At 39.7% G+C, this 13,564-nt stretch overlaps 1 protein-coding gene across 4 annotated transcripts in view; it reads left to right on the forward strand.

Moving 5' to 3' along the window:
* The window catches only part of eya4 (EYA transcriptional coactivator and phosphatase 4), a 50,044-nt gene extending 38,160 nt beyond the window's left edge, over positions 1-11,884 (forward strand). For 3 of the 4 annotated variants that reach the window (XM_085431685.1, XM_085431687.1, XM_085431688.1), the window contains 8 exons: positions 341-424; positions 4,226-4,315; positions 4,870-4,928; positions 5,209-5,369; positions 5,765-5,879; positions 6,083-6,204; positions 7,743-7,843; positions 10,980-11,884. In XM_085431685.1, the coding sequence (XP_085287811.1) occupies positions 341-424; positions 4,226-4,315; positions 4,870-4,928; positions 5,209-5,369; positions 5,765-5,879; positions 6,083-6,204; positions 7,743-7,843; positions 10,980-11,060 (813 nt within the window). In that variant the 3' untranslated portion in view covers positions 11,061-11,884. Of the gene's footprint in view, positions 1-340; positions 425-4,225; positions 4,316-4,869; positions 4,929-5,208; positions 5,370-5,764; positions 5,880-6,082; positions 6,205-7,561; positions 7,663-7,742; positions 7,844-10,979 lie in introns of all 4 variants that reach the window. The other variant, XM_085431686.1, reaches the window with a different exon arrangement.
* Positions 11,885-13,564: the final 1,680 nt, after the last annotated feature.

Genomic DNA, 13,564 nt, shown 5'->3' on the forward strand with positions numbered 1-13,564 from the left:
AATTCTGAGCATTTTATTGATTTATGGTGTTTTTGAAAGCAGTAAATAATAACCAATAGGCAATAATAGTAGTATAATAATCATGCTATCATCTTACTATAATGATGTAGCCTATGTTTGTCTGTTTCCTAACTCCACCTAGACAATCATAATATTTTCATGTACAGATTCACTTCTACATTTGTTCATGAAGTGTAAGTAAATTCAGGAATGAAAATGTTGATAAATCAGAACATTTGTACTTAATAAATAAATGTACTTATTAAATAAGGGCCATTTGTAAAATCAGAAGAATAGACTCAAATTTCTTGCATTGTGTCTTTTTTGTTGTGATGTGCAGAGGGTGTTTGTTTGGGATCTGGATGAGACGATTATTGTCTTCCATTCTCTGCTCACAGGCTCCTATGCACAAAAATATGGCAAGGTAAGACTGTTTTACTGTGTTTACTTGCTACGTTAAGTTTACTGTTCGTAAAGCTTCTATATGTATCTACGCTTGACTGCCCATTGGATTCACGAGCAATGAACCTTCACATCGTGCCAGATTTAAAGCTTAAGCATCAGTTTGACTACTAACACAACTCATAATAGATCATCCATAATAACTGAGCCATCGAGAGGAGGGCCTAATCTTGAACTTTACAAAAGGTGGGCATGAAAATAAAGCCAGTGTTGTTTCTTGAACCTTCAACTCCCCAAGTGAGTCTATTCATGTGGATACTCATTTAAAAAATCTGGTACAGAAAGAAAACGAAAATTGTTACAGTACAACAGGAGGTAAACTCACCCAGTTAAGTGATGACGCCTAATGTTACGCATTATTAGAGGTGTGGCGTGTTGGTGCTGACACCAGCAGCTGCACCCAGCAGCTGTCTGCTAAGCTGCACCTCAGCTATGTAACGCAGCCCTAAGTACACCAAATGATTCGATAGTTTGTGCAGCTAGCTTTAGCAGCAATAACTTGTTAAATTGTTTGATGTCCACAGCACTTAAGTGGCGTTTAGATCTGGACTTTGATTGCCTTGTTTGTTTGTTTGTTTTTTCTTTTTCCTTTTTCTGTCATTCTGTTGTCGATTTGCTGCTGTGCTTGAGGTCATTGTCCTTTTTGTGACCCAATTTGGGCCAGCTTTAGCTGCTAGACACATGGCCTCAAATTTTACTCCAGAACACTTTAGTATACAGAGCGGTTCATGGTCAACTCGATGATTGCAAGGTGCCGAGGTCCTGTAGCTGCAAAACAAACCCAAATCATCACCTTGTGTAACCGCTGTGGCAGACAGTTGGTATGAGGCATTTGTGCTGATATTCTGTGTTTGATTTTCTCTAAACATCACACATTATGGCCACACATCTCCACTTTGGTCTCGTCTGTTCAAAGGACATTGTTCTAAAAGTTCCTGTGGTTTGTTCAGAAGCAACTTTACATCCCTAAATTCTGCCTCCATGTTCACCCTGCCCGGGAGCCTTTCTTCTGGTAACACTTCCAAGCTAGCAATTCTTGTTCAGTATTTTTTCTAATTGCATTGTCATGAGCATTTAGTATGCTACCACAGACCTGTAAAGTCTAAGATGTAGCTCTTGGGGTTTTGGCTATTTGTCTGAACATTTCACGGTATAACTTTAAGGTGAATTTGCTGGGGAGATTTGGGCACACCTGAATGATCTGCACTATTAAACAGCTAAAATTCCTGCTGTTATAAGGGCGCTCACACTTGCTGCATAGTTAATCAAGGGTATACTTACTCTCTTGAAGAAAATATATGGTGGTGGTTTACTGTTCAGGCTACTGTGCCCTGTGGTGTAGTGAGGTGTGGAGCTTTTTTTTGGTGGTACATGGCCACATTCTGAAAACACATCCCACCTCTTCTTATTTACAGGTGGAAAATAACGTTAAATGCTAGGTTAAATTTTAGCTTTGAAAGTTAATGTTTTCTTGAAAAGATACAATCAACATAGATTAAAATTGGTAAGTTACCATAAATTGGTAAATTATATAATGTAGTGAGGATCTATCAGTGAAGCAGATTTTTAGGGACCAATACTCCACCTTCATACACCATCTCTGAAACCAGAGTTTCCATCCTTACTTTGATTTTCACAATGAGCACGCAAAGTGAATAAGCTTCATTTGTCTCTGTAGATTTTTCAAAATGACATCAGCCACTTCAGGAATGTTACGGTCAATTTGGGATGATAATCTAATGGATTATAAAACAAGTCTTTAAATTGCCAATGCTTTCTTTAATTGAATGATAATGTAATGTGCTAATTTCTTACTTGGGCTGATGTTTATTCCGCTTTTCTCTGTGAACTTATTTGGTGGTCTCTCCTTCTCCCATAACAGCATCCCTGTTTATAGTTCCCTTTATTTTAATAAAAAATGTTCTTGGAACTGATCTGTGGTCGTCCCGCGTAGCCAAGGCTGCAGATTTTTATTGGGTGATGTCGTTTCCTGTGGGCACCTGCGTGGCCACCAGCCCGCCTGTACGGACTTTGCATCATAAATCCGTTCTGATATTGCTGTTTGGCAGTCGAACAAAAGCTGGCACAGCGTACGCACAATTTGGAGCCCGACTTGCATTGAGCCATAGGAGCCCAGGCTTTTTACAAATAGGGTTTGCAGGCATTGATGTGCTTCCTAGTTGTTCTGCATTTGTGGACTTTAAGGTTTGGCAATTGGGATTTAATGGGCATAAGACAGGCCCTGGTGAGTTGTAAAATGCCATGTTTAGAGCGAGGGCACACGTGGTCTTGATGGATAATTCAGCCTCTTTGTGTTGTATTTTCTGTAGAGAAGCACTGAATTGAATGGTAATATCAAGAAGTGAGGTTTTGCATTTGTCTTGACTTGCAAACTAGTGAATTAGATGTTTCCAAGAACTCAAATCGGGGTTTAATGTACCCTCTCATAGCACGCCACGTCAGATTACCCGCATGGCTCATGACAACTGGCAAATCATCGGCATTAAAAAAAAAAAGGATATGCCTCCTAATATTTGCCTGAAAATATTTGCGAGAGAATTTTTTTCACCTCGTTTTCTGCCGCTGCCCTTGAGAAATATAGCAGCAGCTGTGTCTGTTCACACCTCACCCAAAATAGTGTTTACACTATTAACATAGAAACCACAAGACCTAAGTGCCCCTCTCATGGAGCTTTGAGGATACAGCTGCTCCAAATGATGTTTTGCCTTTTTGTCAATACAAGCATAGACGTCTTTATCGCACAAGCCAATCTCACTCTCTGTTTCTTACTATACTTAGTATGCTGCTCACATCATGAGGAAGTGTTGAGTTTCCAGAGCTTAAGTGATACCAGCGAAGGTGAAGAGTCCATCTGGATTTTTGTGCAGTAATATTATAATAGTTATTTAGCAATAACAAGTAGGAGTTATTGACTTTTGTATGTGCGTAGAATATAGCCAGTGATGAGTCATAGTGGAGATTTAACAGATGCTCTTCAATCTCTGTCGTTCACTGTGTGTCAGAGATAACAAATTTCAGTAACATGTGTTGTTATGGTACAGAACTCATAAGTATATGTGGTGACAGTTTTGATTAAATGAAAAAGACTTTAGGCGATCGTCCTCAGTCTTCCTCACCGTTAGCAAATTTCTGATTTAAGATGCACATCCTTTTGCACTTTCTGACATTCATGAATGCCGCCAGTTTCTCTCGCTTTCCGTGCCTGAGCACCTCGCCTGCTCACTTTCGCTCTCCTTCCTGTTAGTTTCTTTCTATTCTGGTCGTCTGACAGCGTCAGCGAATCGTGCGGCAAGCTGTCGACCCTTGCTGACCTATCACAGATGATAGTTTTTGCAGCTGAGCGCTAGCCTGGCAGTGCAGGCCGCGTTCTCCAGAACGCCCGCACACACACACACACACACACACACACACACACACACATAGACACACACAAACCATTCACACACCACATACACTCCAGGCATCTCCCTTTGAGGGCACCTACAATTTGCAACACACACACATGGAGGGACACAATCTTGCTCTCTCCCCCCCCTCAAAACGTAAGGAATGCTGATGGGACAGAACAAGTGCAACCTGTCTGTCAGCGTCTGCAGTGATGAGCGGAACGTACCAAGTATACAAATAGGGGTTTGTTGAGGGTGGGGGGTCTAAAATGGTTTTTGAGGTGGAAGTAAGTATTAACTCTGGAAATTTGTTGTCATGTTGATGTCATGATGATGTTATCTTCCTCTTCTCTTAGGACCCTCCCATGGCGGTAACACTGGGTCTGAGGATGGAAGAGATGATCTTCAACTTGGCTGACACACACTTATTTTTTAATGACCTGGAGGTGAGTCACAGCTGTTAACATTGTCAACAGTTTTTGCTCCGTCTTTAGCTTTTGCACAAAGCGTAATGTTGAGAATGTCATTGTTCCACTGATTTGATATACACACCTTATCATACACCAGCTTGGACTGAGCAAACGGTAGGGGACACCACTGTCAAAATTCGTGCTCACAGTCACATCTAAAGCCAATTTCCAATCAACAGTTATCTTAACTTTTGACTTTTAAGTTAATACATCGTCTTCTCGTTTATCTGTATTTGTTTCTCTATTGTTTTCTCTTGTTCTTAACTAATTGTGAAGCACTTTGGTCAACTCTGTTGCTTTTAAATGTGCTATAGGAATAAAATCTGAATAGAACTGAATTGAATTAACATAATGACTTTGGGCTGTGGGAGGAAGCCTGAGGTCCAAACCATTACCCAGTTAGATACAACTGCTGCCCTCTTGTGGTGAAAATGAAGTTAACATACTGTAAATGTCACAACATGTCTATATTCTATCTTCGGCACATTGTGCTTGCAATAATTGTTATTTTTATGTGTATCTGTATACAGGAATGTGATCAGGTGCATATTGATGACGTGTCATCAGATGACAATGGCCAGGACTTAAGGTGATTATTTAAAAATTAACTTTTGTGTAAAGTTGTAGTATTCATTCATTTCTGTAGATCATATATTCAGATAAACATTAACAACATTTGTCCAGTTTGTGTTTTAATATTAACTTGATGACTAAAATTTTAAAAGTATGTAGATGATACTTAACTGCATTCTTACAAATAAATGCTTGCCGTTGTGTTTGTGATACCAATACCAAAATACAAATAACCATCTTGTTTTTTTTTCTACCAGAGCAGATTTCCAAATAAAACATATTATTATTATTGACAGTACTTACAGTTTTGCAACTGATGGCTTCCATGCAGCTGCAACCAGCGCAAACCTGTGCCTGGCTACGGGCGTCCGCGGTGGAGTCGACTGGATGAGGAAACTGGCCTTCCGCTACCGACGAGTCAAAGAGTTGTATAGCACGTACAAAAACAATGTGGGGGGTAAGCCAATCAGAATAGACTCAGAACGGAGTTGAAAATGAGTTTTACTTTAGTTAAACTCTACAGGAGTTGAAATGTTCTAAAATTATATTCACACTCTGTCTGGGAAAGGGGGGAGCATTCAGTCCTGATCATCTATTAGATGTTAAAAAACCGTTTTGTTTTGGGGGGGGTTAACTTTGTATAGGACTATTTAAATATTAAAGTTAATTAATAACAGAATAGAAGAATAGAATAGTCCCTTGCTGTCACAGGGAACACTGTGCAATGAAATAGTGGAACAGTATAGACACAGATACAAATACAGCAAATACAGCTTATTTTTTAATGCTCAAACAAAATTGGAGTGCATTGTAGAGTGCTTATAGAGTAAAGAAGTTGGTGCTGTGTTTTAGGTCTGCTGGGTCCTGCTAAGAGAGACGCCTGGCTGCAGCTCAGAGCTGAGGTGGAAGCTCTGACTGACTCCTGGCTCACCCACGCACTCAAGTCCCTGTCCATAATCAGCTCCAGGTGCCACTTTCCATTTTATTTCCACGATTTACACAGATGGCAATGTCTCTTCTAGTCCTCTCTTCCTTTGATTTCCGTGGTTAAGAGTTAGGGTTGGACCTGAGCACCAGTGGACACTAGAGGCACTCGGGAATCTATTCATGCATTTACCTACCCACCTCCACTGTGCATAATATGGCCTATTCTTTCTCTTTGTCCATCAGGAGTAACTGTGTAAATGTGTTGGTGACCACAACACAGCTCATACCAGCGCTGGCCAAAGTTCTCTTATATAGTCTGGGATCTGTTTTTCCTATTGAGAACATTTACAGTGCAACAAAAATAGGTAAGCACACGTAAACACACGCATCTGTACACAGTCCATGAATTTAAAACAAAGACTAAATTAATGATTTCATTCATGGACTGAATTAAATAATACAATATATTGTGGAATAGAAGTCATAAAATAGTAACTGGATAGATACAGTACTGTGCAAAAGACTTGAGTCACTCCTCATATCTTTGTTTTTCTAGGAAAATGGGAAATAGGTGCAATGATTTATTAAAACATGCGTAAACACACACGGGAAAACAGTCCATTTGTACAATTCACACAAGTTTGAAAGTCAGTGTTTAATATGACCACTTTTATACACAGCCTGGACTCTCTTATTTAGGCTTTCTGGTAGATTCCTTGAGCAGTCATCAGGAATAGTTCTCCAGGCTTCTTAAAGACATTCAAATCTCCCCCTCTCCGTCAATAGAGTGTGTGTGTGTGTGGGTGTTTTAAATCCAGGTATGCTTTTACTGCATCCTTTCCTTTTTTTATGCTTGAATGACTCATAGGTCAGTGTTAAGATGTTAAATGGCTTAACAAGCAAAAAAATCATCCCTGTGAAAATGATCAGATATAAGAACTCGACTGAAAATGATGAAAAAGCTGCAAAAAATAAATAAATATCGAGACCATTGCTAAACAAACTGCAAGATAATCTGGATAGATAGAAGCAAGTAAGGGGTGACTCAAGACTAATTTAAACGTGTGCTCTTATACTACTAATGTCAATGATTTTGATTGAAAGGGAAGATGATCTTTTTGAGGTGGATGACGTCACACAATCCGAAACACAGCTCCACCCAGCAGATGTTTCATTTGCCACATTAGGCGAAGTCACCTGTGTGGGTGTTGAGTGTCTTTAGTATGACTTACTTATCCCCACACTTACAGTATTCTTCCAGCATTATATCCGCACTCAGCTCGTGCGTTCCCGATCTGGCCTCGACACACATGTCGCTCAGGCTGCACGTCTACACTCTGAACGGACTCTAACCTCAGCTGGTTGTGACAGTGTACCGCAACCATGGCCAGTGCTGACTTATTGAAGAGTGGAAACAAAACAACTCAGACTGGGGTTTGGGTAGAAAGATACAACACTCAGGAAATGTATGTGTGTGTCACTATGTGATATGCCTTGATTCAAACAGATGTAACAATCTGATATCTTTAAAAACTAGTGTTTAAGGTCAGATGCCACGCCACTTCTGGGTACGCTATTTTTAACTATTAAATCACTAGACACCATCTTGTGTGTTTGTGTGTGTGTTCACTTCACCCTAGTACGCACAGCTCTACCTCTTCCTGTGTTTTATTTCAATCTAAACAAAGGAAAAACCTGTGAAAGCCATTTGTTTGTCTCCAGGCAAAGAAAGCTGTTTTGAGCGTATAGTCTCCCGCTTTGGCACAAACATTACATATGTTGTGATTGGCGATGGAAAGGATGAAGAGCATGCCGCCAGCCAGGTAAACAAATGACACCTGAACTTTGACCCCTCTGACCATGTGACCCTCCTTCCTCCCCCTTGTTTATTTGTTTTTTGCAGGAAAAGAGAGTTGCTTTGAACGCATAATGCAAAGGTTTGGCAGGAAAGTAGTGTATGTTGTAATTGGGGACGGTGTGGAAGAGGAACAGGCGGCCAAAAAGGTAATGGACCCGCAACCTCACCGTGACCCCCGCCTACTCAGCACAGCGTGTGCTCTGATTGGACGAAGCCCGCCTTTCTTTGCTGCTGCAGTTTTGTGTTGGTCCTTTACTTTTTCTGGTCTACTTGCTTTGGTTTTTGTTTTGTTTTTTTCATGGGGTGACAGGAGACTTTTGCAGCCGTCAGAGTGAAAATTTGAGAATGAGCCTCAGCTGCTGATGGATATTTTTGCACCAGCTTTTTCAGCGTCAGCTATTCCAAATTTGTGTCAATAACAGATTTTTATTAGATTGACATTGGCATCTGCAATTGTGTAATGAATGGCTGTGTAAATGTACACGCTGACTGGGCTGTGAACGGCCTCATTTGTTCAGAGCAATGATCCTGCCGTATCCTGTGACGTGTCTCCTGTTATGTGTTTTTAACTGATGTTGTAGTTGTATAACAAAAAAAAGGGAGATAAGTAGTGATCTATTTTAAGTTTGCTACACCAGAATATTTTCTTAATCCTCTCTTCTACAGCTTTGGGTTTCATTCATCGTGCTGGGTGCTGGGGTTGTTAAAAGATGGCTTTGCATTTTGGGATATACTCTTTTTTTTTTTAACTTTCTTACTGAGCACTAAATACATTGGATTTGGATGGTTTTCAACATTAGCATCATCTTAAAATTGGTTCAGTCCCCCTCCTGGCCCCCATCAGTCTACACACAATACTCCACAAGAACCTAGTATAATAGGATTTTGAAGTGTTTTATCAAGTTATTAAGAATAAAAACCTGGAATAACCCATTTGCATGACTACCCTTCACTTGTGTTAAAGCTCCTTTGGCAGCAGCGAGCGGAAATGAACCTTCAAGCTTTCATTTGAAGATTTCTCCAGTTCTCCTTAGCAAAATTGTTAAACATCAGCCAGCTCAGTCAGACATTTTCAGGACTCTCCAGAGGTGTTTAGGTCTGGACTCTGGCTGGGTCAGTCCAGGAGTTTTCCCAGAGCCACTCCTGTGCTTTTTTGGCATTGCACTAGGGCCTTTTTTTCCTGCTGAAATATAATCCTGAGCACTCTGACAAAGGTTTTCACTCAGGATTTCTCTATATTTTCTGCCTTCATCATTCCCTCTATCCTTACTGGTTTCCCAGTACTTGACAGAAAATTACTGATGGAGCATAATGCTGCCACCTCTGTCTTTGACTGTAGGATTGGAATTAATGAGGTGATGCCCAGTGCCTAGTTTCCTCCATGCGTCTGTCTTTATTTTAGATCAGATTGGATTACTGTCTTAATGAATGTTTCTCCCATCCCTACAAAGGATTTTATTCATAGTGACTACTGGGTTCTTAGTTACATGGCCTCCGTCCCAGTTACGGAGTTTGGCTGAAACAAGGAGAACATTTAATAAAAGTAGGAAGCGCCACAACTGTGAGTGTCATAACAACAGGTTTGTTATCATCCATCCATTCATCCATCCATCAATCTTCTGCCACTTATCTGACACTGGGTCATCAGTCTATTCACAACACAGGGGTCATGTTTACCTCTGTAGCATCCCCTTTTCTTTTAACGACAGTCTGTAAATGTCTGGGAACTGAGGAAACCAGCTCCTGGACCTTTGGGAAAGGAATGTTGTTCCTTTCACACAGTCCAGTGTCATAGCATCAGAAATGCAGGCTTTCGAACTGAACACTCTTAAATCCATTTTACCAAAATTTTGATTCATCTGACTGCAGAACAGTTTTCCACTTCCAAAACTGAGGTTATTGTACTAAAAATCTTAAAGATACAGTGTCTAACCAGATGCTTACTCTGGATGGCTTTACCTTGGCCTCCAGTAACACTGGGATGAGTCTTGGAGTCTTTTTTGACCAGGATGTCTCCTTCAATGCACATATTAAATATTGTACAATAAAAAGCACCTTGAGGCAACTGTTGCTGTGATTTGGTGCTTTATAAATAAAACTGAATTCAACCTGATGCTCTTTTCATACCCAATCATCTTAATGGCCTGCCTCAAGTTAACCTGATAAGTAGCAAACTCTTCATCTAGATATTTGTTTTAGCACCACTTTTAGGCTTTTCTTGTCCCCATCCAAACTTTTTTGTGATATTCCGCTGCCGTCACCTTCAAATAAGCCAACATTTCTCATAAAATGGTATATTTTCTCAGTTTAATATCTTTATTAAAATATGGGTTTATGAGATTTGCAAATCATTGCATTCTGTTTTTATTCACATTCCACAGAGTGACCCAACAGTTTTTTGGGGTTACGCATGAAGACAATGTGTATCACAGGACTCTGAAAACTCTGTTTTGTTATTGTGGAGTATTATGTGTAGACTGTGTTTAGAAAAAAACTGAATTCATTTCAAGATTAGTCTAAAACATAATAAAATGTAGAACAGGATGTAAAAACTTCCCACATACAATTTTGGCACTACTGTTAAAGCTTTTTAGGAAACTATTGACTTCAAGCTACAGTCAGCAAAAAGTTAAATTACCTTAGCATAAAGGCTGGAAACATTGGGGAAACTGGTGTTTTAAAAAGTAAAAATTTCTTAGTCTTTACAGCTCACCAATTTAGTTATATCTTGTTGATTTTATTATAATGAAAACAAAAGTCAAAAACAACAGCTGCAGGGATTTTCTATGGGTTATATGAGTGTTTCAAAGTAGAGGCTAGCATCAGTCAAAGTAGAGGCTAACATCATCAGCACAAATCTTGTTATCCTTCATACATTTTTTAAAGTTCTTTGTACATATTATTGCTGATACATATATGTTACAATTAAGTTGGTGATATTGAGAATTGCCCTTTGTAGATTTTTGTGCTTTTTTTAAGGCTAAGGTACCTATTTTTAAAATTTTTATGCTAAGCTAAACTGACGAACCGCTGGCTGTAGCTTCACCAAGAGGGGAGAGATGAGTGATATAAATTATGTCATCTGATGTAACCTTCTGAACAGAAGGATAAGCATAATTCCCAAAATGCCACCCTTTGTCTTAAAGCCTTAGAAATGCATGGATTTTTGTTTGCAGTGCAGCTACAAGCTACAGTAGTGTAGCTTGCATGTGGTTAGGCGGTGGTGGTGTGCAACAGTGATAATTGTACGTCTGATTTTAATGATGTGTGTCCACTCCGCAGCACAACATGCCTTTCTGGAGGATATCAAGTCACTCTGACCTGCTGGCATTACACCAAGCACTGGAGTTTGAGTACCTGTAACTATTATAGCAATATGGACTCATTGCATTGTCACATGGACACGGTCAGCCAGGCAGCCCCTTTCTTTTGTATAACTATTTAAGAACACACGACACTGCAAGTGTTTCTGTGATTACTTTCGTTTCCTGTCTTGTTTTTGAATGTCTGGATTTACAAACTCGTAACGGTCTTAAGAGGTTAAAGGAGGTAAAGAAGAGGAAAGTGGGATTAGGAAAAGGCTATCCGACACATCCTTGCTCAGCCCCCCTGGTCCTGATGCTGGGGACAGACCTCTGAAAATCCAGTCTGCTGTTCTTGCAGCTGTAGCAGGCTAAAACTGTCAAGGCTTAAGACCTTCCTTGGACTGGGAGGATATTTTTTTTCCCTTGAGATCTAGTTTGTGGTCAGAGCACCCAGGTGGAAATGAGGACTTGTGGCATCACTTGGGGGGGAAGATCATTGGCTATGCATTAATTTGAAGGCTTCTCTGTACAGACCATATCATGTATACTGGGATAACAGCTTTTTTTGTAAGGGTTTTGTTCCCAGTGGTATAATAATCACGACAAAAGAATGCAGTCTGTGGTAGAAATTTGTGTAAATTATTTACAATAAACTTACATGACAGTGGTAGGGTTTTGGGGTTGTTTTTCTTTTTCTTTTTGGTCAAATAATTGGAAATTTTGAGGCTCTTTTGTTTTTTCCTTCTGGTTTTTGTATTTTGTTTTCTTTCTGGTGGGTGGGGCTTGAAGATGTGCGTCATGATGTGTTGTGCCTTAATGTGTTTGAATGTCTTTTCTTTATTCAGAAATGTCTATGTATGTAGATATAAAGGAGAAAACTTATCCACATGACCTATGCATCTTCTTTCATAAAAGAAACAAGATCCTTAGCACAACCTGTGATACTCTGAAACTAAAGTCACAAAATGACAGGGCTATAATAAGAAGGGAGAGCAATCTGTTAGTGAGCACACTGAGCCTAAAGAGTTTAACATCCCAATTGTGCTCTACCTGAACAGATTGCCTTTGAACCTTATACTGCATACCTGACTCCTCTTAAGGTTATTTTCATGGTTTTTGCTTAAAAAAACATGAAAACCCAAAAAACAAACACACACACCACACAGGTACGATTTCCTATTCTGCTGATGTACTGAGAGAGATACAAACAATAGAATATTTTGATTTTTTTTTCTAAATTCAGAATAATAACTGTGCCATATTCAATATCCATTTTATGTACATTGGAGAATTCTAGGCCTTTGTTTTAATTTGATTACGGTTTATTTATAGCTCATAAAAACCATCAGAATACTTGATTTCAAGCAGTATAAACACTCTTTTGGTCTGCTCAAGTACCCACAACCTTAAGGAAGACGGCTGACTTGACAGTTCTCCGGGTCATGATCATTAACACCTTCCATAAGAAGGGTAAGCCACAGAAAGTCACTGTTGAAAGGCTGGTTCACAGTGCTGTATCAACAGATATTCATGGAAAACTGACTGGAAAGGAAAGTTGTCGTAGGAAAAGGTGCACAAGCAATGGGGATGCCCGCTGCCTTGAGGGCATTGTCAACAACTTGGGTGAGCATCACAAGGAGTGGACCGAGGCTGGTGTCAGTGCAGGAGACACCAGATGGAAAGAGGCTACAAATGTCACATTCCTCATGTCAAACCACTGCTGAACCAGAAATGCGAGGGGCATCTTACTTGAGCTGAGGAGGAAAAGAAATGGACTGCTGCTCTGTGGTCTCAAGTCATCTTTTCAGATTAAAGTAAATTTGGGATTTTCGTTTGAAAATTAAGGTCCCCGAGTCTGGAGGAAGAGTGGAGATTCACCCAGTGAAGTTTTTTCAGTCTGATGATTTGGATTTTCATGTCAAATACTAGTGTTGATGGTAGTCGGTCCATTATGTTTTATCAAGTCCAAAGTCAATACAACCATTTACCAGGAGATTTTAAAGCACTTCATGCATCCATTTGCTTACAATCTTTATAGAGATGCCAATTTCCTTTTTCCAGCAAAACCTGGCTCCTGCTTGCAATACCAAACCTTCCCAACTGAATCTAACATGAACACGTGTTCTCTGTAGAGATGGAAAAATAATCTGACTCCAAAATACAGACAATCTGAAGGCTGCTGTCAAAGCAAACTGGACTTTGATTATCAACTCAGCAAGGCCACAAACTGATGCAGTAATTTGAGGCAAAGGAGACTCCATTGAGTTCCATTTAAATGAAGCTGGGCATTTCTGTATTATAAATTAATGATCTTAGGAAATATTCTAATTATCAGGTTTGATGTATGATTTCCTTGAGTTATAACCCATTATAATTAATTCCAAAATCAAAGGATTGAAATATTTCAAGTCATACTTGATAAAAGAATTATGCAACAAACTCGTGATAGTCTGGCTTTTTGGTGTACTCGATTGTAACCTGAGGAAACGTATGCAAACCTGCCAAGCTGCACAAGGTAAATGGTAAGCTTCTCGTGCAAAAGGATTTCACATGCATCATTTT

Source organism: Copadichromis virginalis, linkage group LG15, assembly GCF_057382275.1.
Source record: "Copadichromis virginalis isolate Kocher_CV1m ecotype Utaka linkage group LG15, C_Virginalis_male_GT1.1, whole genome shotgun sequence".
In the NCBI taxonomy this organism is placed as follows: Eukaryota; Metazoa; Chordata; class Actinopteri; order Cichliformes; family Cichlidae; genus Copadichromis; species Copadichromis virginalis.